This window comes from Dipteris shenzhenensis, chromosome 20 (assembly GCF_047967505.1).
Source record: "Dipteris shenzhenensis isolate YYH24624 ecotype China chromosome 20, Dip_SZ_1.0, whole genome shotgun sequence".
Classification (NCBI taxonomy): Eukaryota; Viridiplantae; Streptophyta; class Polypodiopsida; order Gleicheniales; family Dipteridaceae; genus Dipteris; species Dipteris shenzhenensis.
The window spans coordinates 935,527-959,595 of record NC_141615.1 but is presented as its reverse complement, the minus strand read 5'-3'; the positions used below and the strand labels follow the sequence as shown (position 1 = coordinate 959,595).

Below are 24,069 nucleotides of genomic sequence, written 5' to 3'. Positions count from 1 at the left end.
CCTCTTTCTTCCAACGGCTTTTCTACTTCTTTTTCCTCCATACGTTGTTTTGTCTAGTTCAACTGTCTTCTGCTTTCTTCTAGCTAGATGAATGTTCTTTGAGTTGTTGTAGGAGACCCGATTCTGCTCAAGAAGATTCGCCATCACTTCTTGAGCACTTGGCAGAAGCGTATCTTTTTGGTAGTCTTTCTTCTCTTCATAGCCTTCAAGGTTGACTTGCTTTCCCGACCCTTCCATGGCACTTGATTGTGTGTCCTTTCCGGATCTCAATACAACCATACACCCGCGGTAGTCAAGCTGGATACATACCGAAGCTCTAATACCGATGTAACATGCAACAATAATCTGATCGTGTAATCACAGCAAGACCTTCTTTAAACCTTTAGCGAGGAATTAGTATTATGCACCATAGAGAGAGAAAGGAGATAAGGTTGGAGAGAGAATGGAGTCGACAATCGATTGGGTCCCTGTAGCCATTAAGGCCCCCCTCCCCCAATCAGAGGAGAATTTCCTTTATACTTGGAGACCTGAGAAATACAACACTCCTCGAGAGAGCACAAAAACACGCTTCTGAAGAGTACACTATGCACACGTATAGCAGAGCCAAAGACGTGAGAGGCAATGCCGACCAATGCCGAGACCTTGATGCTGTCCACACTGACAATGTAGGGCACTTCTACAAGGCAAGGAAGAGGCTTGTGCTGTCCACTGGAATGCAGGGATAATGCGTGAGTGAGAGAGTGAAAGCTAGGAGTAATAGATTCTAAAGAGAGTTGAGAGATGACTGAAATAAAGAGCTGAGAAGTTAGCTGTGCAAACTGTAAACGATAACTTGAGAAGAGCTGGTGAAACAATACCCCAAACCTTACTCCTTTTGCTGATCTGAATCCCCGACTGATGCGCTGCGTAAACACCTTCTAGGAGGGCTGAACTGAGGCCAAGAGCTGAGGCTGGTTAGAGGCCAACTTTTGGAAGTGTCAGGCTGCTCAAGAGGGGCTGGAGTGGAGCTATAGGAATGTTGAAGGTAGGAGGGATGGATGAGAAATCAGGGCAAAGGACTCCCCGTTAAATAGGGAGCTGGGGCTGAGCCAACCAGCCCCAAACTGGCCGAATTCCAGTTGGCTGGTTTGGGCTGGCTTTGCAGGCCCTTTGCCCCATAAAAGTCTATCTAGGGGTGTAGGGCAGTCTATAAAGGCAGCCCTTACCCAGCCCATTCCTCTTCACCTGCTCTAGCCTTGAGGGGGCCCAGAAGGGCTCCTATCTGAGGCTGGACCTAGACCTATCACTAATCCTAAGATGGAAACACTAACCTACTATTCTCCAGTAGGTACCAGTGAACAAGAACTGATCTTCTGACTTGACCTAAGGCTGAGAGACTGGCTTACGTAGCTTGTGCCTGACTGTCCCTGGACAAGGGCTCACAAAGGGATCACAGACGACAAAATCTCCTATTAGGGAACTATTATGCACTTGTCGATGTAGCCAGTGTGTCACATTGCACCCAAGTGCAGGGGTGCATGTGACAACCAATGCTCCTGCCACTTTCAATCGTATATGATGGACATGATTTTTTGAGAACACAGGTCTTTTGTGGGAACATTCTTCGGTGACATTATTGTGTTCTCTAAAAGTGAGGCGGAGCATCGAACACATTTGGCGGTAGTGTTTGAAGAGTTGAAAATACAAGCTGGTCATTAATGCGAAGAAAAGTGAATTCTTCATGCAAAAAACTCACTTTCTTGGGCACATCATCTCCAAAGATGGAGCCCAGATGGATCTAGCTAAGGTGGAAGCAATTATATATCGGCCACCACGCATGAACATTCATGAAGTACGAAGCTTTCTTGGCCTATGCTCGTACTACAGAAGGTTTATATGTTAGTTTGCTGACATTTCTTCACCTCTGCATGCTTTGCAGCAGAAGAAAGGGGTATCCTTTTGATGGTCGACAAAGGAAATTTCAGATTTAGAAGAGCTCAAAGAAAAGCTATGCTCCAATCCTGTGTTAATCTTGCGAGATTTGCGAAGACCCGTTCTGCATGTGGGAGTTCTTATGCAGGACGGAAGGGTAGTTGCATATGAGAGTAGGGTGTTGCAGGCCGCTGAAATGAATTTTCAGATTTATGAAAAAGAGGTGCTTGCTGTAATTCATGCCTTGTCACAGTGGAAACACTATTCGTTGGGCACTGATTTTTATGTTTAGACTTTGCTACGGTATTTTCTCACACAGAGAAAACTATCTGAGAAGCACATGCGTTGGGCAAATTTCTTTCTATGTTTCGTTTTCAGATTGTGCATGTGCCTAGTAATAAAAATGTAATTGCTCATGCACTATCCAGGAGACCAGTGCTAGATGCCGTATCAAAGAAACCATAGGTTTTAGTAGTTTCTATTGCCTATCATGATGAATTGGATGCCATGAAAGAGCAATATGCTACGGATGATGACTTTGCAAGAATATATGATCAGTTGTGTGAAGGGCAAAGGAATGATCATTATGCCCTCCGAGAGGGTTTCTGTTGATGCATGGCTGTTTATGTGTTACAAAGCAGTTGTTGCGGGCCAAAGTTATAGGTGAAAGTCATGCTCCACCTTATGCAAGACACAGAGAAATAGATGCAACTGTGAAGGCCGTTGAGCACTTCTTTTCTGGCCAGCTTTGCGACATGATGTTGAATTGTATCTCAGGACATGCATCATCTATCAGAAAGTGAAGTATGACAAGCAGAAAGCCCCTGAACTGTTATAGCCACTCGCTATTCCAGATAGACCATGGCAAAGCATTGCCGTGGACTTTTTTTAAAAATCTTCCTCGTACGCCGTCAGGTCATGATGGTATCTTGACCATTATTTGCAGGTTTAGCAAACAGACTCAGTTTATTCCAATGTGATTAAGAAAATTACAGCAGACCAGATGGCAAGGCTTTTCATGTATGATGTTTTCAAATACCATGGGATGCCATGGTCTATTGTTAGTGACAGGGACCTACGAGTCTATGATGGAGAGGATTGTTTGAGAATATGGGTACCACACTGAATTTCTCATCTTCGTTTCATCCAGAGTCTGATGTTGCAGCCCGAAGAGACAAATTCCACTGTCCTCGATCTCTTGAAAAGCTATGTCTCGGATCACAAAGCAAAATTGGAGCAGTATTTGCCACTGGTTGAGTTTTCCTACAACAATACAGTGCATACTTCTACAGGAAAAGCTCCGTTTGAGATTGTGGAAGTTAACTGAAAAGTTTCACCCATTTTGTGACCAAAGATAAAATCGAGAGCAGCCGACTATCATTGTTGCGAATTGATATTCAAAGAAGATGATTGGGTTCTCTTGCGCTTTCAGAAAGCATGGCTGAAAAATAACAAGAGCAAAGACAGGCTCAATAACAAGCTTGCTATGAGATATTATGGTCCCTTCCAAATTTTGGAAAGATCAATGATGCAGCTTAAAGGTTGAAGCTACCAGTTCATTGGAAGATTCACAACGCGTTCCATGTGAGTCTTTTGAAACCGTTTCAAGGAGATGTGCCAAAAGATATGCCTCATGAAAAACAGCCTGAAGTTGAAGAGTTGGATGAAACCTTAGTTCCGGAATAGAATCTGGCACACAAGGAACACAAGGTAAGAGGTAGAGTTATCCGTGGCTATTTGGTTACATCCAGAAATTATCCAGCAATAAATGCGAAGTGGATGAAGGGTGGTGAACTGGCAGATTCACCTTAGTTGTTGCAGCTCTATCTAGAGGCGTTTCAGCTTGAGCCGACTTCGGTTGGTGCTCATTCAGGCTCAGTTGATCGTGCATTTGGAGCATTTCTTGATGCTCAAGAGGGGGGTAGCACCTCCACTCCTCCCTTGGTTCAGACTGCTCCTGATATCTAGAGGTCGGGTGACATTGTAGGTCTCGCTTGCTGACGGTATATCTGCCGTGACACTTCTGGATCAGTGTATTAGTCACTGTAAGTTTCCATCCATATATATATCTCTACAATATGGCTGGTTATCTCAAAGTTTACCGAGCCACATGTTGTATTTATTTGCCGATTTATCTGATTCAAGTATAAATCTAAACAGGTACCTGTAATCTTGGTAGAGCTTGCCAATCAGTATTTTTAATTTTTTTATTTTTGTACTTGCTATTTTTGAAACAGCAAACGAGGACGTTTGCTGTGTTTCAAGAGGGGGGTCTATCATGGGGTCGTGAATTTCTAAGCTACAGGAATTTACTGTGATTGCCCTAGCCTCAAACTAATTAAAACAGTTCAGAGGGCACTTTAGTGCAATTAATTCCATAGGCCAAGGCAAGGATCTGAAGGTTAGAGAGGGGTAAAAATCCCTTTGGCTAAATTGGGCTTGGAGGCCACATGTGGCACAAGTGACTTGCAAGGCAAGCAAAGGCAGCTATTCCAAGACCAGGTAGATTGGGGGCCAAGCCAGTAGACATCCAGCTTTCCCTGAGCAGCCAGTTTTGCCATAGAATCTCGTTTTTTTTGCATGCCTGTTATCCATGGCTTCTCAGGGCCCTAGATATGAATCGCACCCAGTTCCAGGCTGATTGGAGTTGCCAGATAGGCTTCCAGGTCGAAGGATCTGCTGAATCACATCTGCCAGAGACTTTCCAGGGTTGCCAGACCTGATTTTGCTGCTCCCAAGTCCACTCTAGGGTCACCAGACAGGTCGCTTTCAGATTTCGCCCCTGTTTTGAGCTCTTCCAGACCTTCAGAACTGGACGAAATTTAAATTGCAGGTCTCCAAGGTGCCAGATTGCTTCTAGATTCAATTAGAAGGGTGCTAGAAGGAAATTATTTCTCTGTTTTTTTAGTCACCCCTCCAGGGCTGTTGTTGCTGCTGATTTCGACTGCCAAACTGCTTGGGAATTGCTCCAGATCAATTCGCTGACTTGTTTGCTGCTGCTCCAGGGGTCCCAGATCCCTCTGATCAGTTATTTGCCTCTCCGAAGCCCTACATGTTGCTATGGAATGTTGCATTGGACTAGGATCCCTTTTTGAGACTGCAACTGTTTGCATAGCAGGACAGAAGTGCTTGTGAATGGATTATTCAGTTGGCTGGCTTTGATCAGATGCACGAGAGTAAAAGGGGCGCTAAATTTTAGGGCCAATCTGGTGTCTGGTGCAAGCAAGGGTAATCTAGCTCCGTTCCATTTCTGGGACCATCACCATCTTTCTCAAGGGGGTGAGCCAAGGGTAATCTAGCTCCTCAATATTAGCTTTGGAATTATTTTGTGTGTCGTATATATTTTCCAGTGGCTGAAAGTTAAGTATTTGGTGGTGGTTATCTGTTAATTGCCCTTTGGATTTCCCAAAGGCCGGTTTCACACGGCCAACTGCATGAGCTTCCATGAGAGGTATGCATGGGCCTGACGGTCCATGCTCTTGGCCTAGCACGCAATGGATGATACTTTTGTTCATTTGGGCACTGACCTCCCCAACTGCACAAGGCAAGATCAGTGGATGTTGTCACAAAGATAGCATATAAAGATGGAAATGGACGAGCTAATAACTCAGTTATGTGCCTTACTGAGTCAGGAGAGCTTTAGTAGAGTTTCTTGCAGGAGAAGGAAGAGTGTTGTAAAATACAGAAGGAAGTGCCACAACAAGAAATGGATAACCTGCCACAACAAAGGAGCGTGTGGAAATGTGAGAGGTGTACTTCAAGAGCAATGGGCTGGTTGCTGTCCTATTGAAATTACAGAAATGGATAACCTGCCACAACAAAGGAGCGTGTGGGAATGTGAGAGGTGAACTTCAAGAGGAATGGGCTGGTTGCAGTCCTAAAATTACAGCAAGAATCTACCTATTTGACAAAGAAGAACTGGCTGAAAAACAAAAACTTCAGTTGATAAGACAGCTTTAGGATAGGAACACAAAAAGTTTGCACCAAATATTCTAGATCTATGAGAGTCAATCGAAGGAAGTGACTGAGATGAAAAACCAAACAAAGCCTTAAGAATTGTCACGGGTAGCTCTTTAAACTAAGATCACATCCCTTTAGGCAGAACTCTCTAGTTTGTAGGCCATAATGTATTGAACTTTACTTTCATTATATTTTTCTTCTTGCCATTGTGCATATACAATACCTTGCAAGGACAATGGCTAGTTTATTTTCACATATTTGCATTTTGCCTTTGTCACAAATAAGAAGAGCACCAAAGAACTATGCAAAGCTCTATCAGTCCTTGGCAACAATGCATTGCCCGAGGCCTCCTATTCTCAAGGACGGTGAATGATGGTGGCAGGGGAGATGTTGTAGACAAATTTCGGAGGTCGTGAAGCCAGGTGACCAAAGTAGATGGTCTCTTGCACATGTCATGTAGCCAAATGGCATTTATGGTGCGGGACGACAATAGAATGCAAAGATAGGGGGCCAGAATGGAGGACTTTGGAGGATGTACGCCTCAAAGAGTTAGGATAGTAGCTTGGTATCAAAGGAGGTTATACATTGATCCAGATCTATGCGCAACAAAGGAGATGTTTTGGAGGTTTTGGGTTTGGGAGAGGAGATACTTGCAAAGGCTTTAGTGCAAACTAGGAGAGTGGTTTTGGAGAGACTCTTTCATTCAGGATGCCCTTGATATTCCTTTTTTCAGCTATTCAATGAGATAGGCAAGAGGATCTAGATCGGGAGCACACTAGCTGCAACAAAGCATTGGCATAGACATGGACTCTCTTGAGGATATTTGACGCAGGCTTTGGCACAACTATGGGCCAATGAAATCTATAAATTGTTCGGCTCATGCAATCATGAGAAAACAAAACCCAAATAGGAAAAATCAAACTCCCGTAAGAGGTCTAGAGAAAACCCAAGGTTCAGGCTGAAAGTGCCACCTCAACCCTGTGGGGCCCTCCGAGAAGGACGGTGAGCCGCTCTACTCTCTGAAGAAAACAGTCCTCCTGGTAGAAGTTGTCTGTGAAAACCCTTATATACTCCCACAAATGGCCATCAAGGGGTGTACTATATCTGTCCAAATATTGGACTTTGTGTGTGTAGGATGGACTTGGGAACCATCTAGATCCTTTGTGGATGTGGATCTCCAAATATGCCATGCTGCTATGCTTGCCAGAATCTCCCATAAAGTATCCACAGAGGCATATGCAGGTCTATATGGATAGCCAAGAACGTCATCTGCGAAGACGACTCAACCATATGTCATCCAATTGAAAGAGCCCAGGAAGACGCATGTCTCTCATAAAACACATGAGGCTCAGATAGAGAGAACCAAGCTACCGAACCTGAGGTCATAAAGAAAAGAGAGCATATAAAGGTGCTCAATAATCTAGTGATCCCTTTCCAGATGATCCTCACCTATCTGCAGTCCCATAAGCAATGCTGAATAGACTCCTCAATTGGACCTCCACTGGTTCACTACAATCCTCAGTGAATAGAATGTGTGTAGCTATAGTAGGTCCTTGCATATGACCTAGTTGATTTTGTGGTACCCAAGTGGGAGGAACGATGTGTTGATGCTATACTGGAAGGGAGGAAGACTATCCATGTGGAGCCCCAATCTTTCAAACCAGTTTTCTTTATGGGCGTACCAACATCTCTGGTCACCCTTTGCTACATAGGGGAGGACAGTGCTGACCACGGTAGTGTGCAACGTCCTGAAGTGCAGTACCCATACCCTCTAACACAGTATAAATATGTGATGACCTAGAATGCTGCATCAAGTTGTAGTGGAGAGCATCTCAACTTAGCTTGAATGAGCCGATGGCTTATTGTGAATCATCCGTGATAACATGATAACCTAGATATGCTCCACTTGAGCCCACTCTGCATCTGAGAGATCCGGCCCCCAACAAGGGCTGCCATATATCCCAGGTGCTTGGACCAAGGAGTCAAATAAGAGGGCCTTGGTCCAGGGGTCCTAAAAGTGTGAGTGGAACCATTGCCTCTCCAGCCTTAAAGAGGCATATCCTCTATTGTGCATCACTGGTCTCATTGGAAAAATAAAGCTTGAAAAAAGAACCCCTAAGTATGTGTAAGACAAGACAATCTCAACCGGCGATCCATCAAAGGTAAACTGATCTCTATGCATGGCTGCTCAGGAGGTATTGAAGATCACAACCATGGTTTTTCCAAGTTTAACATTCAATCATGTGACTCACAAAAGAACTGCAATGCGTCTAAGTGTCTCTGAAGGCCCTCTGCAGAGGAACATTCAGATCATCTGACTCACAAAAGAATTGCAATGCGTCTAAGTGTCTCTGAAGGCCCTCTGTAGAGGAACATAAAAGCACTGGCAAGATCTGAAGCAAAGCACGAGCAAGGGAACAACCAGCCCCTCCCAAAGTCTACACAAAAATCTCGAGCTCATCTATATAGAGTCCAAACAACCAACCCCTCCCTTGTTTGACCCCAATGGTACTCATGACGTCATCTGCCCATCCAACCCCTATCTAAAGTGCCATGACAGCCTAGATAACCTCTTGGTCATATCCCAGCTCTTGCAGTCATCTAATGATGTTATGCTCTAGCCGAGATAGCATGACCTCGGAAAGATCGGTGGGCATTTTCTCTTAGATGACCGACTTCTGTAATATTTTATGTGCGTAAATAAAATGGTCAAGGGAAGTAACTGCCAAGGTCCTAGGTGAGGGTGTATTGGCATCGACTAGGTGGTTCTGAGTGCTAAGACCTAGGTGCACCTAAATGTGTAAAAAATGCCAAGGGGCAAATGTTTTAATTGTGCCCCAAGAGAGGGGTAAATGGTGTACCAAGCTAAAGGTCTAAAATGATGACATGTGGCAGGGGGAATCTTCTAGGGAACCGAGGGCTTGTGGATAGGCATGAAGAAATAGAAATTATGTATCTTTGTATACATGCCATCCATGAGATAGGTTGGGAGGCAAAATAGGATGCCAGCACCTATGAATTTGCCTTGCCTGTGAATTGACGAAAAAAACCAAGAGAGAGAATACGAAAGAGAATGTATCATTTAGTATCAGAGCATCAGGCTGGATGAGGGGATTGCGTATGAAGGGAGCGCATGCATAGGATGTGTGACACGGACAATATGTAGTGTGATCATCACGGACGTCATCGCAAGCGGGAGGGCCTGGCTTCGTGCATCATGGCTACTTAAAAAGGGAAGATGCGTGGCTGACTAGCTCGACGAGATACGGCGAGGAGCGCAGAGCGTGTATCAACCTACCGTAGCTGCACAGCCGCAGGCTTGTAGTGGTATTACGTAAGGGAATTCGAGACTTCCGCGTAGGATCAAATTGCAAAAGACCGTTGCGTTGATGTTGGCAAATGGTGTGAAACTGTGAAACTCCTCGACAGCTGGGGCGGATTGGTGTTTAACGAGTCTGCAAGTGAACTCGAGCGTGCGTACCTGCAAACGGCTAGGGAAAAGATTGACTTTTATGGCTGATCTATAGCCAGTTAGAATCGATATCCCAAACATCAGAACACAACGGCCCGTCTCGAGTCTCCGTCTTTGGAATGTATGGCTTAGCCGGGACTGGGAAATCTACCCGTTGTAAGAGCCTTGGCGATCAAGTTTTGGGTTGAGTTTTCGGGTAGAGCAATATATCAGATTGGAGGCAGCTCCTCAAAGCAGTAAATAGCGTATCATTCCGAACCAGAGAGCAGGCTTCGGGACATCTACCTTACGTGGAGTTTCTAGGGAGCATTATTTTTTTTCCTTTGATATAAAATTTAGTTTCCAGTTTGCAGTCGATTTATTCCTGTATGGCAGAGTTTGCAGTCGATTTATTCCTATACAGCAGAAGGAAATTCGAAGTGAAAAAATAAAAAAATAAAAAAAATCTATTCTCTCTTTTGAAAGAATGGAGGTAGAGGGACAAGATTCCAGGGTAAACCCTGGTGAATCTAGAGCGCGATCTACGCAAGAAGTGTCCCATCACACAACACCTACTCTGGTGGGTAGGATTTCTGTATTAGAAGATGCCTTACAACAGATCATGAACCAGTAGCTTATACTGAACGCTGGTCAAAATGAAATTAGAGAGATGGTGCAAACCTTGTCGGCTAGACCATCTAGAAATGAATAGGGCAAAGCTCCAGCAGAGCCAGAGCCTAGTATACACTCGTCGGAACGTGCGAAGGTCAAGGTACCTAATATTGCTAATTATAGATAAAAAAAGTACGTTGGTCGGATGACCGCCGAGCGCAGTTCTGATGTGATCGAGGTTTGGTTACACAAGTGGGGAGAAGCCTTCGCCATTTGTGAAATCAGATCTGATCTAAAGAAAATCCGCGAGACCACTCACCTGTTTATTGAGGCAGCGGATAGGCAAGCAACAGAAAGATCAGGTTGCCCCTACTACCTGGGAAGGGTTTAAGGCTGAATTTAAGAAATAGTTTCTTCCACGTGACGAAGAGTCCCGAGCTTGGGATGCTTATAGAAACATTCGCTAGAGGAATTTGTCAGTGGCAGAGTATACTGACAAGTTCAGGGAATGTGTTATGAAAATAACAGACCCTCTCCCTATGTCGATTCAATTGAAAGACTATATCTATGGATTGAACGACAAGATTAAAATGGAAGTTCGGGCTAAATACGTGACTACATTAGATGAATCTATTGCAGTAGCCCTGAACTACGAGGATGCCAGAGGTAGACCTAGTGGGTTTGTGCAGGTAGGGACTCAGCATGAGTATCCGAGAAAAGGGGGATTTCAAAGGAAATGGACTTCAAAGACAAGTGTCTCGCAGCCAAGTCGCCAAACCAAGTAGGTGAAGCCGGTTGAGGGACAAGCAAAGACAAGTACCACCGTTGGGGTGAAAAGAAAAGTAACTCCAATGGCAGCCCGGGCTTGGTCAAAGTCCTCGTTGAGCCTTGAGCAAAAAGAAAAAGCTAGAAAAGAAGGATTGTGCTTTGGCTGCCTTTAGCGACATCAGTGGGAAGATTGTCCACTAAACAAAGACCGTTGAACGGCCAATATGATAATATCTGAATGCGACGCGGAAATGCAGGAGAGTTCCAATGCAGAACATATGCAGATGCAATTGGCGGGACCTTCTCAGAGGTTAGTACCTGTGTTGTTAAGTGTGTCTGTTACTAAGTTAGTAAGCGGTGCACCTGATAACATCCTTTCAAAGCCCGCAGCAACGGGGCATACAGTTTTCGATGAGCCCGAGTTGATTAAAATGAAAGGGCAAGTAGCCAATCATGATGTGATTGTGTTGTTTGACTCAGCGTCAACACACAATGTAATTAACTCAAAGCTTATTAAGAGGCTCAAGTTGAAAACTAGTCCGTCTGACTATGCTTATACGGTCAGGATGGCGGACGGAAGTTCAACTGAAGTATGGGACCAAAGGTTTACCCAGTTGGAACTTCGAATACAGGACTATGTTGAGAAGTTGGACTTTGAATTGATCAGGCTAGCTCACGCAAATATAGCCCTAGGTATGGCTTTGCATTTTTGAAAAAATCCAGCCATTGATTGGAAAAAGCATATTTACCAGTTCAAGATGAACGGGGTAGAATATGTTTTGCGAGGTGAAAAGGATTTACCTCGAGGACCATTGATTTCAGCCATGGAAATTCAAAAGACTCCGAAAGAGTTTCTGTGTCTGTGTATAGCATCGGTAGAGTCGATTGATGATGCATCGGCTAGCACTGAGGTTACCCAAGATGGGGAAATGGCCGAGTTGACTAAAGAGATATCGGAGAAGTTCTCTGATTGTTTTAGGGATGAGTTACCTTATGGGTTACCTCCAGAGCAAAATGTTCAACATAAAATTGAGCTTATCTCGGGGGCAGAACATGTAAATAGACCTCCCTATAGATTAAGCTTTACAAAGGAAGCTGAGGTGCGAAGACAACTGGAAGAATACCTCAAGCTGGGGCAGATTCAACCCAGTTTTTCACCTTTTGCTTCGCCAGTGATATGAAAGAGGAAGAAAGATGATACTTTTCGCCTTTGTATAGGTTACAGAGCATTGAATAATATCACTATTAAGCACAGGTATCCGATGGCTCGGATCGATGATTTGATAGATGCATTACATGGGGCCGTAATTTTCAGCAAGATAGATCTTAATTGTGGCTACCATCATATCCATATTAGAGGCGAGGATGTGCATAAAACCGCTTTCAGAAGCAGGTTTGGTCATTATGAGTTTTTGGTAATGCCCTTTGGACTTACCAATGCTCCAGCTACATTCGTCATGCTTATGAACGATTTACTACGTCCGTATATCGAAAAGTTTGTAGTACATTTTATTGACGATATTCTAGTATTCAGTAAAAGTATTACTGAGCATCGTGAACACTTAAGAATAGTGTTTAGTACTTTGAGGAAAGCCAGTCTTTATGTAAATAAGAAGAAAACTATACTGTGTATGGTTAGACTTGAATATTTAGGATTCATAATTACTCCAGAGGGGGTAGAAATGGATCCAAAGAAAGTGGTTGCGATACTGACTTGGCCAATCTCTCAGAGTTTGACCGCTTTGCGATCATTCTTGGGATTTGTCCAATTTTATCGAAGGCATATCAAAGGATATTCCAAAATAGTATCGCCATTGATTGATTTGACCTCAGATAAAGTACCTTTTATATGGGGACAAAATCAACAGGAAAGTTTTAACACCATAAAACAAGCTATGGTCACAGGACCGGTGTTAAAAATAGTTGATCCCTAGAAACCATTTTTCCTTGAAACTGACGCAAGTGGCATTGCGGTAGGAGCAGTTCTTCTCCAAGAGGGAAGGCCAGTAGCCTTTGAAAGCAAGAAGCTTTCTCCCTCTCAAAGAAATTGGCCAACTCATGAATTAGAGTTGTATGCTGTTGTCCATGCTTTGAAAACATGGCGACATTATTTGTATGGATCAGAGTTTTATGTGGATGTTGATCATGATACTCTGAAACATTTTTATAAACAACCTGACTTGAGAGGCCGCCAAGCTAGGTGGGCAGAACTCGTGCAGGATTTTAATTTGACGATTCGGTACCGAAGAGGGAAGGATAATAAAGTTGCTGATGCGTTGTCACGCATTATGCATAACATGAGTTTCACGGTGTTAGAGAGTGCTCTAATGGCCGAGATTAGAGAAACTCAAAAGGTGGATGAGTTCGTTCAAAGCCTATGGCGTAAGGCTCATGTGTTAAAACCCGGGAAAAAGGATGTTTTGGCATCTAGAAAAGGCCAAACTTATGCAAGATATGCCATAAGGGATGGTATGTTGAAAAGAAATGGCAAGGTAGTAGTACCTAATCAGAATGATCTCAGGCAGAGAGTCATTCGACAATGCCATGATAGCCCATGTGCGGGACATCCATGAGTCGAGAAGACATATGATCTCGTGAAGCGAGATTTCTTTTGGCCAAAGATGAAAAAACATATTCATGAATATGTGACGTTGTTTTTCGTGTCAGGTAAGTAAGGCAGAACGGGTGAAGCCACCCGGACTTTTATAACCCTTGGAGATACCACTAGGTAAGTGGGAGAGCATTTCCATGGACTTCATTATAGGTCTGCCTACGACACAAGGTGGATATGATTCTATCCTTGCGGTGGTTGATCGTCTTACCAAGATGGCTCACTTCATTCCAACTAGAGAGTCTATTAGTGCCCTGCAAGTGGCGTGCATGGATTACCCAAATCCGTAGTGTTAGACAGAGATGTCAAATTTACCGATCATTTTTGGACTGCGGTATTTGAGACACTAAGGACTGAGTTAGGAATGAGTAGTGGGGATCATCCAGAAACGGATGGTCAGACAGAAAGAATCAACCAAATTTTAGAGGATATGCTTAGAGCATATGTGTCATTGAGGCAACATACATGGGACATGTGGTTGCCATTGTTAGAGTTTGCCTACAATGATAGAAAACATTCCTCTACAGGGTTCAGTCCGTTTGAGTTGAACTATGATTATAGACCAGCGAATCCAACTATAGTTGGAATACCTCAGAAAGTGCCTAGTGCCGCGAACTTTGTGGTTCAGATGCGGGAGATGCTAGCACTTGCGAGAGTTAACATCCGCCAAGCTATGGATAGAGCTAAGGCGTATGCGGATGAAAACCGATCCAATCGAGAATTTAAGGAAGGAGAAAGAGTTTTTCACAGAGTTCTTTCGCACTCTAAATCTTTGACTGTAGGAGAGTGTGCTAAGTTATCACCTCGATATTGTGGGCCATGGTTAATTCTAAAAAGAATAGGCAAGGTAGCCTATAAATTAGAATTACCACCGGGGTGTAAGGTGCACCCAGTGTTTCATGTTTCTCGTTTAAAGAAATTTTTGCATACAGGTGACTCACTAATCGAAGGTGTTGTTTTGTTTCAGGAGATAGAGGATAATGCAAGACGCAAACCAACAAGAATCCAGGACCGAGGAACAATGCAAGTGCGCAATCGGAAGATACCCACGGTGTTGGTTGCATGGCATGGTCTACCTCTATCGGAAGCTACCTGGGAATCCGTATACCAGTTATGGAGAATTTCATCATCGAGGACACTGATGCTTGAAGAGGGAAGGAATGTTATGCTCTAGCTGAGATAGCATGACCTCAGAAGGATCAGTGGGCATTTTCTCCTAGATGACCGACTTCTGTAATATTTTATGTGCGTAAATAAAATGGTCTCGGGAAGTAACTGCCAAGGTCCTAGGTGAGGGTGTATTGGCATCGACTAGGTGGTTCTGAGTGCTAAGGCCTAGGTGCACCTAAATGTGTAAAAAATGCCAAGGGGCAAATGTTTTAATTGTGCCCCAAGAGAGGGGTAAATGGTGTACCAAGCTAAAGGTCTAAAATGATGACATGTGGCAGGGGAACCATCTAGGGAATTGAGGGCTTATGGATAGGCATGAAGAAATAGAAATTACGTATCTTTGTATGCATGCCATCCATGAGATAGGCTGGGAGGCAAAATACGATGCCACCGCCTGTGAATTTGCCTTGCTTGTGAATTGACGAAAAAAACCAAGAGAGAGAATACAAAAGAGAATGTATTAAATGAGGCAGGCCCTCGGTACCATATCAAAGGCTTTGTGGAAATCTAGGAAGCAGCAACGAACCTTCTGCTTCTATGTCCTGGCCTCCTCGATGATGTACCTCAGTGTGAGTATATGGTCCGTGGTCCCGTGATCATGTCGGAACTTGAAGGCACATGGTGGAGAAAGAGAGAGAGAGAGAGGGTAGGCTAGGGAGAGAGGAAGTGATACTCAAAGAGAGACATAATGAAATGACTAGAGCAATGAACCAAAATGAAAGTACTCACATGTAGACCAAAGAGCTTGTAGCTTGATACTTGATTGATTTGACACTAGACAAGTACAACTCTTATATAGAGCAGACATACACATATGGACACCTATGCATATGCGATAATTCCCAATGTGACATGTGGCATCCATAGGACATACTAGACTAGAACACACCAAACTGACTCAACTTGGCTTCATATTCTAACATCCCCCCATGAAGGCAAGGTGAGAGACTACTGGAATGGAACCAAGGATAGAACATGACAGTGACAGGACTACTAAACTGTGCAATGTATGAACTAGACATGGCTCCCATGCTAACTTAGAGGCTGAAGTCTGAGCATGGTTTAGAGGTCGGACTGAGCAGCACTGACATGGCTTTACATCTCAAACATGACTCAGAGGCTAATGTTTCAGCGTGGATGCATGAACAACTTAGAGGTCTAGAAGACCAATGCACCAACATCCTGGAACTCATATGCCAGGCATGATAACTAGACCATATCGCTACCAATATATGGCTCCCACAGTACATCCCCCTCTTGACTCCAAAGACTAACTAGGAACATGGAGTCACACACCAAACATATAAGAGAAAATACATCATTTTAGGAGGACCATCCAAGGCAGAGGACCTTTATTAACTCTTCAAACATTCTTTTTAGAGGGACTACTCAAGGCAAAGAACCTTTAACTCTAACATATAAAAAAATATAAAAGATTTCATTCATTTTATGCATAGCAAGGGCAGAGAACCCATGAGCCCGAAGTAGCTACCGCACAAGAGTGTGCACATCCTGATGCAAAGAGGTATGCCGGTGAAGAACCAGGCGAGGATGCCCTCGAATGATGTGTCAATGAAGGTCATAGGAGTAGCTACCAATGGAGATCACGTCATGACTTGCAATGTGCGGATCAGAGAGTCACCAAATGCTCAAGGGAGCTTCCGAGCTGAAGACGCAAATCGTGGGCTGCTCAAATCAGATCCGTGAGCACCAACGGGAAGCTCGAAGGCATTAGATGGCGCAACAAATCACTGCAAGATGTCACGGGAGTCCAAACCTGAGCAAAAAATGCCAAAAAATAGCCTAAAACTGCTCGGAATCGCCTTCTGACAAGTTGTACAGACTCTTGGCACTGTTGTGCATCTGCCTGAAGAGGTCCGTATGGGCGTACGGATGTACGTACAGCTGTACACAAAAAAGCAAACATTTTTTTCGCTCAAAATGGTGCGGTACAAGGTCGCTTATGTTTGGACAATGCCAAAATGTCAAATAATGTCGAAGTCAGACCTCAAAAGGTCAAAAAACACTCGCTGGACTGCTCCTAAATAAGTTTCTGGCTACCAATTGACGAGGAATGTCCGCCAATGCTGAGGGAGAACCACGAACTGATGCGGGAGTGAGCTGAACTCACAAAAGAGGACCAGGAGCAATCACTAGGACACCGGAGTACTTTGATGGCGATGAATCATGGCGAGGCTAAGGGAAGGGAGGCTCTACCTTAGAGGAGAGGGGAGCTTCCATTTGCGGGCTTCTCTCATCCTCTAGATAGAGCAAGAAGAAGGTAGGAAGGGAGGCTCTAATACCATATGAAGGCACATGGTGGAGAGAGAGAGAGAGAGAGGGTAGGTTGGGGAGAGAGGAAGTGATACTCAAAGAGAGATATAATGAAATGGAAATGAAATGACTAGAGCAATGAACTAAAATAAAAGTACTCACATGTAGACCAAAGAGCTTGTAGCTTGATACTTCATTGATTTGACACTAGACAAGTACAACTCTTATATAGAGCACACACACACACACCTATGCATATGGGATAACTTCCAATGTGACACGTGGCATCCATAGGACATACTAGACTAGAACTCACACTAGAACACGCCAAACTGACTCAACTTGGCTTCATATTCTAACAGAATCCAGCCTATCCCTCTACTCTAAGCCCTCGCATCTCTGCAAAACGTCTGACCTCCGTGTCAAGTACGGATGCATAGATTTTGGACATGACATGTCCAATCATGACGGTCATGTAGTTCTTTGGGTTCATGATCCCCTACCTTGTGGATAGGTGAAATAGTGTTAAGGGTCCAGGTATGTGGAAATCCAAGGCATTTGCCTTCATTAAACAGATTTGCTGAGAGAGAGAGAGAGAGAGAGAGAGAGAGAGAGAGAGAGAGAAATATTAACGTCCATAGGAGACCTCACGGGTCTACGGGACAAAAAAAACAGCAAAATCATCAACATCAGTTAGAGACTGAGAGTCTTTGGGGGAGTATATCAGCTCAGCCCCAGTTGATTTAGATGCATAACTAGCTACTAATTTAATCTTAGAAAAAAACCAGCTTGAGCAACATCAGTTTAAGACTGAGAGTCTTTGGGTTTAGATTTGAAATCACGGATCAAGGCTTGTCCATCCGTGTATTCTGCCCATTTTCCATCTTTGTATGCATCCTTCACTTTAGTAAGTTCAACATTCCTTTGTTTGAGCTGATTCAGGGTAAGCTCCTCAAATATCCATACCCGTGTGCCTTTCAATTTGTTTGTCTGTCAGAGAATCTTGACTCTACCTGCCCTCTCTCTGTGAATTCAACTTGTACTTGGGTTTTCTTCTGAGAGATCCAACTGATGTCAGTTTCATCCCATTTTATCTGTGGTATCTCCTTCTTGAGACTTGTGATCTTCTCTTCTACTGTGTATCCCTCCATAAAATTATATGTAGGACATCCCATACAATCCTTTGGCAGCCCCCCTTTGCGCAATGTCTTCTTGTTTTTTGCTATGGCTTCTTGCTCTTTTACCTCTGTATATAAATCTACTTTGTTGATTTTGTTGTTGGCTAGAATAGCCATATCTTTCTTGGCTGAGCTGAGTTGAGTCGTGATCATCTTTTTGACCGTGGAGACAAGAGTTTGTGCTGGTGGAGATGAGCTGCATTTTGTAAAACTTCGGCAATGATTTCCTACTTACCGTCATTGTTTTCCAACTCCTTCACTTTCTTCCCGAGAGCTGCTACTATAAGCCTAAGCTCTCTTACTTCCTGTGTTAGTAGATCTGCTCCTGCGGTTTTGGTCCAGGCCTTCGCTTCAAATGCAATGCATAAGGGCTGGGTGTCGTTGCTACATCGGAATAGGAGGCTTGCTGAGGGGTGTAGTTGCAAATATCTTTGTCTCTTGAAATTCCATGGTGCCTGTTTTAAATGAGGAGTCCTTTAGCTTGAATTAACCCCCCAAGGTAGAGCCAAGGGCTCAGCTCGCGGCCTGGGGGTGGTTCTTCCACAAACTGCTACTGTTGCAGAGGGTTGGGACGAGTTGGAGCGGGTTGGGACGGAGGTAGAGCGGAGGACTAGCGGGGGTGGAGCCGGGGTAAAGCAGAGGTGGAGTGGGCTGGAGCGGAAGTGAGCGGAGGGGGAGTAGTGGACTAGTTGGGCTGGAGAGAGAGAGAGAGAGAGATTTATTAACATCCATTGGAGACCAAAAGGTCTATGGGAAAGCAAGAAACCCTCTAGTACGTTTGCTTTAGAGAGGGCACATGGCAGCTCCCAAGGAGTGCAAAAGCAACCCACAAGGGGAGAGAGAGAGAGAGAGAGAGATGTTATTACAAACCTACAAATGGTTTTTTGAAAAAAATAGAATGTTCAATTTCAAAATACCTCGAGTTTCCAATTTCTTGAAGGCTTAATTTTAAAACTGAAATCTTTATATTTTTCTATTTAGTAAGTCTAGAATGCAATTGAAATCCTTTGTGGTGTTGTGAAAAATAACTATTTTCAGATAGAGGAAGGAGACTTGTTTAATTTTGATGAGGAGGTAGAACCTATACTTGAAGTTTTGGTAGGAAGAACTCTAGAGCAATCAATGATGGAGGTCATGGAAGAAAAGCAAATTGCTAACCTTCATGCATATCAGGTAATCATTTTTAAAAAAAATTACACATTGTATTTTTTCACATGTTTCAAAATAAACTTTATTATTTTTTCTTATAAATAAACTATAGCTAGCCAACAAAGAACTTACTTAAGGTGGGAGACTTGTAGGGCCACATAATTCAGCAGCTGTACTAAAAAAAATAAGTCCTTTAACAAACTCTTGGCAAAGTTGTAGCAGTGTTACAACACATATGAACAAGCAGGATTTTTTTTGAAAAGAAGACCTAATGAATTTTTAAATTCACAAGCAAATGGTTAAAATCTAATCCCTTCTTTTTGTACTTTAGTTTATATCTTTTTTCCCCATTCAATTGGTCATGTGTCATCATCACCAATACCCCGCTGTTTGCCTTTGCCACCATCACCACCATCATCATTGACATTAGTGCTCGTCATAACTATCATTGTAATATCCTTTGTTGTTTCTTTGTAATACTTAGAGATGTTTTGATGTGCTCTTGAAATGCCAAGCATATGCACACATAAGAGAAAAGCAGGGGTAACCTGAAAAACCTACTGGAACAGCCAGCCCAAAAGCTTGGAAGCTTCCTAAAAGAAGCCTTGGAGCAACAAAGTCCTTCGGCTAGCACACAAACTAGCTCAGCAAAAACTCACGATATAGAAAGCTTTGTAGATATGTCTTTCATTGGATGCAATTGACCACTTTATGTAAAGGGATCTCTTCTATTCGCCTCTCCTACCAATTTCAATTAGTTTTGGTGAGTGGAGGCTTAATTAACCTATGTTTATCGATGGATTAATTTATTTAGGCTTTAATTAAATTATGTTTCTCTATGGCTTAATTTATTTATGCATAGACTATGTGCAAGGGGGGCTTCCACAAATGTTCAAGAAAAGATTCGAACCCAAAACCTTCCTTTTTCAAAGCGTTTTCCCTACCATTAGGCTACAAAGTAATATAATATGCCCATCTCCTTATAATAGTATAATAAAGCCTCCCTCCCCTATGCCCTTCATGAATGGTTCCCTCCTCCCCAATCTCACGTGTCCCTCCCTCTTTAATGCCCGTCCCTTATTTAAATCAACCTCTCCCCTCCCCAAGCATGAGATCGCCCCTCCCCCTTCCCCCTCTAATTATTGCCCCTCCCCCTTCCTCCTCTATTTAATTGAAGCCCTCCCCCCTTTATCCCATTCCTCCATCCCTCCTCCCCCCACAAACAAATTAATTAATTGGCCCCAATTCAAACTAGGGGTACCTATCTAGTTTAATAGTGGTCATTAGTCTTATAGATCTTGAAGTTAATACAATCATCTCTCTAAAACTTAGATGTGTGCTAGCTATAATAACCTCGAGCTAAGATGCCATGTGCACCCCTCGACTTTTTGGTTTATCCAAATGTTGTAAGTCATTTTGACATTTTGCGTTTTGTCCCATAGGCCCGTGAGGCCTCCCGTGGACGTTAATATACTTTCTTTCTTTTTCTACCATCCATCCATCCATCCATCCATGTATCTCTATCTATCTATCTCTCGATCGATTGATCTATCTATCTATCACTATCGCTCTGTGTTGTGATACACAAATCACTCATGTATGTGTTGACGATGGCTTTGGACCAAGCCATATTTGCTTGAGCCAATACTCGAGCAGACATAGAGAAACAGTGGTGCGTGTATATCTGGACCACATTAATTGATTTGTTTAAAAAGTAAAACATATAAGAAAAAAATGTTTGAGACATCTAAGTTGAAAAATGCAACTAGAGTTTGCAAAAATTTTGATTAAATAAGAATTTTTAATAATATTGAGTTTGACAAACATAATATTGAAAAAAAATGTCGAATCCTTAGGCAGTCTAGGTTCCGAGGTCGAGGTCCACTTACCTGCCACCATCTCAACAAACTAGGTGTTAGAACATCATAATTACGTTTGGATAGACAGGCAATGCCTATTTTTCCCGCTTGTTATCGCTTTTCCTAGGAATATAGACAACCATATGGATTCTTAGAGAATTAAAAAAAACAATTTAGCCACAAGTGAAGTTTAAGTCACAAGTGGAGTAAGGAGTGAATGAGTGCATGGGTTAAGAAGGGATTAGAGGAGGTATGGGACAATTAGTGGGCTTGGTATGTGGGTGGTTAAAAAGAAAGTGTAAAGGGAAGATTTCACGAGGGTACATAAAAGAATAATTCATTGTTAGGGAAGTATTCATGTGTGTGTGTGTGTGAAGAAATACGTGTGTGTGTGCGAGATACATTTACTAATCAAACTTATTATGTGTGTGTGTGTGAGGAGCATCTTGTCTATGGCAGTTTCAGCCTTCGAGGCCTTCTAGACATGGCTCCGCTTGCTGCACTTCCCCCCGACAGTTCCTCAACCTGCCTTACAGCTTCAGCCACGTGTACTCTCCATTCGCATCAGTTATTGGGGTGCTTGTAGATCCCGCTAGCTCTCCCAAGGCTTCTACTTTGTGTCATGACAGCTCCAATGTGTTCTTTGTAGATCTTTTGTCAGAATTCGACCCCCCTCTGATTCGACTTGCTTGCAAGCAGTCCATTTGGAGGTTCTAACCGTTTGCGTGTATTTTCTGTAGCATCTCGCTTGCACTGCATTTCAACGTTTCTGTCACTTTGTCCCCGTTCGATGGCTTATGCCCTCTATGCGTGTTGTGTGGGTGTGTCTGTGAGGGCATGTAGTGATATTTTTGGAGCTTTTTTCTCAAGTATCTTCACCGTCAGTATTCCTAGGTTGTTCCCTTGTCCTTTTCCTGTTCATAAACCCTCCCTTTTTCCTGCTGTAAAAGGGCCTTTAGCCCTCTATCCAATATGGTCCCATTATTTTCTTTGAAGGCCTTTTTGCCTACCTTTGTGTGTCAGTTACTTTGCTAGATTTGGAGGCTGGGTTAAGATGGAAGCATATCAGTTTGAAACAACTTATGCGAAGGAAAAATCAGCTCAAAACAAAAAGCAAAAGTATGATATGGGTCAGGATGACCCTCTTCAAAGTTCAGATTTCTCATGAGGCACAGCTTGTTTATGAAGTGTGCATGAGGCGTTTGAAGATAGGCATGAAGATTGGAAGCAGCCAGCTCCCATGGTAAGGCAGCACAGTAGAATTGGATGATACTGTTGATCTAGTAAGGGAATATGCTAATAATGCTGTGATAATCTTTTTCCTTGGCCGAATGTGAGTCGCTGCAGATGTGGGAAATTGGTTAACACACACTTTGGGTGAATTCTTTGCTCAGAAAGTGCACTATGCAGCTCGGGTCTTTTCTGAAGTGATCGTGTCTGACGAACATTACAAGCAAATGCTGTTGGAGCACTCTCCCCTTTATTATGGGTAGCAGATGGTGCATGTTTTACATGGTCTCCCACACGAGACTATCCTTCTTTTACCAGGCACCGTTGTCTAGTTTGGGTCCAGGTTGTGGTTTTCCCTCAATGCCTGGAAAAACTCTTATAAAAAATTGCAACCTTATTAGGCAAGGTGGTGTGTCCACCTAGGCAGAATGGGAATAATTCAAATAGATTTTGCATCTTGTGGGACATGAATGTCCCCACGCAAGAATCATACTCTATTACTGTGAATAAAGTGGCAATGGGCAGTGCATTCTACAAGTCTTTTGGTAGGAGCTTGCTTTGAATGCAAAAAATTTGGCCATATGTCTTGGCAATGTCTCCTGGCTTTACATAAGGTTCCTCTTGAAGCAATGCTTGCTTTTGTATAGAATAAGGATGCCCCTTGCACCTCTGGACTTAAAAATAAATTTAACAAGCCAGTTTTCTTTGTCCAGGATAAAGGAAAGGCCAAGGTTTCTCTTGCTAGCGATGGTAATACTCCAATGCCCCCTGCAACTCAAGCATAAGCTAAGGAGAAATCCTTAAGAAATGTTGGCAAACCCTGAGAAAAATAGTTTCAGCTCACACATGGACAGGTACATCCTCTAATGGGCACACCCCTGCTGAAAACTTTGGTATGGGCATTACCTGGGCTGCAGTGACTGCGAGCTATACTTTGTTCTTGGAAGATGAAGTTTCCCTCTGATTGTAAATATGTTGCCAAAGATCGTGTGTTTGACATATAATGTACAAGAGTTATGTGATTTGTGGAAATGGAAGACTGTATGGGCTTATAACAAGAGATTGCAGCCTGATATAGTGGCCTTGCAGGAGCATAACCAGTAATCAGCATGGTTATGCAGGCTAGACATGGCATTTTGCGAAATATGCCATTTTCTATGTGGGTGATAACTTGTTCTCGGGGGTAGTTCTTCTTGTGAAACATGCCCTATATCCAGAAGTGGCTTTGAATGACCGAGATGGTTGTTGGATTATTATGCAAATCCTAGTGCAAGGAGAGATATTTGAATTTGCTGCAGTTTATGCTCCACAATCTTCACATCACTAAGCTTTGATTTGGCGGGATATGTTGCAATATCCTTGGAGGAGAAATGCCTTTCTCTGTGGGGACTTCAATAATGCACTGCAACCAGGCGACAACACATTTGGTCATACGTATATGCTTGCCTCTAAGAGAGTGCAATGCTCTTGTTCAGCTATCTTGCTGTTGGCGGGCTGCATTGGTCTATAGAGTTGCTAGCAAGAAAGCCATGCCATGGGCTGTACATGCCCTTGACGTTCTTTTGGAACAAAGGGCAAAGCTGAAGGTCCCTGTCCAAGGATTATTTGTACCTGTGGCTGGTGTCCAGCCATTAATAGACCATTCTGTGGGTCAATTTGGGCACCATCAAAAGCACTCCAGACTTCCTGTGTGTATCCAATACTAAAATGGTGTGGTTTTGCCAATTCACTATTGTTCGATGATGAGTAAGCCATTGTGCAGATAAGATGATGTCTACTAGGCCTAACTGGCAACAATGAAGGTTCGCTTCTCTGCCATCCTGCTGATGAGAAAGTTCGACAGTGTGGGGCGTTGCTTTGGTACAAATCGGTGGTTGGGTGCTCCCAAATGCACTG

At 43.3% G+C, this 24,069-nt stretch overlaps 1 protein-coding gene across 1 annotated transcript in view; it reads left to right on the top strand.

Annotated features, from left to right (window-relative positions):
- LOC147889104 (uncharacterized) overlaps window positions 1-24,069 on the top strand; it is a 55,936-nt gene that overhangs the window by 5,492 nt on the left and 26,375 nt on the right. Inside the window, exon 4 of the mRNA XM_087391980.1 lies at window positions 18,974-19,108. Coding sequence (XP_087248106.1) covers window positions 18,974-19,108 — 135 coding nt within the window. The remainder of the gene's footprint in view (window positions 1-18,973; window positions 19,109-24,069) is intronic.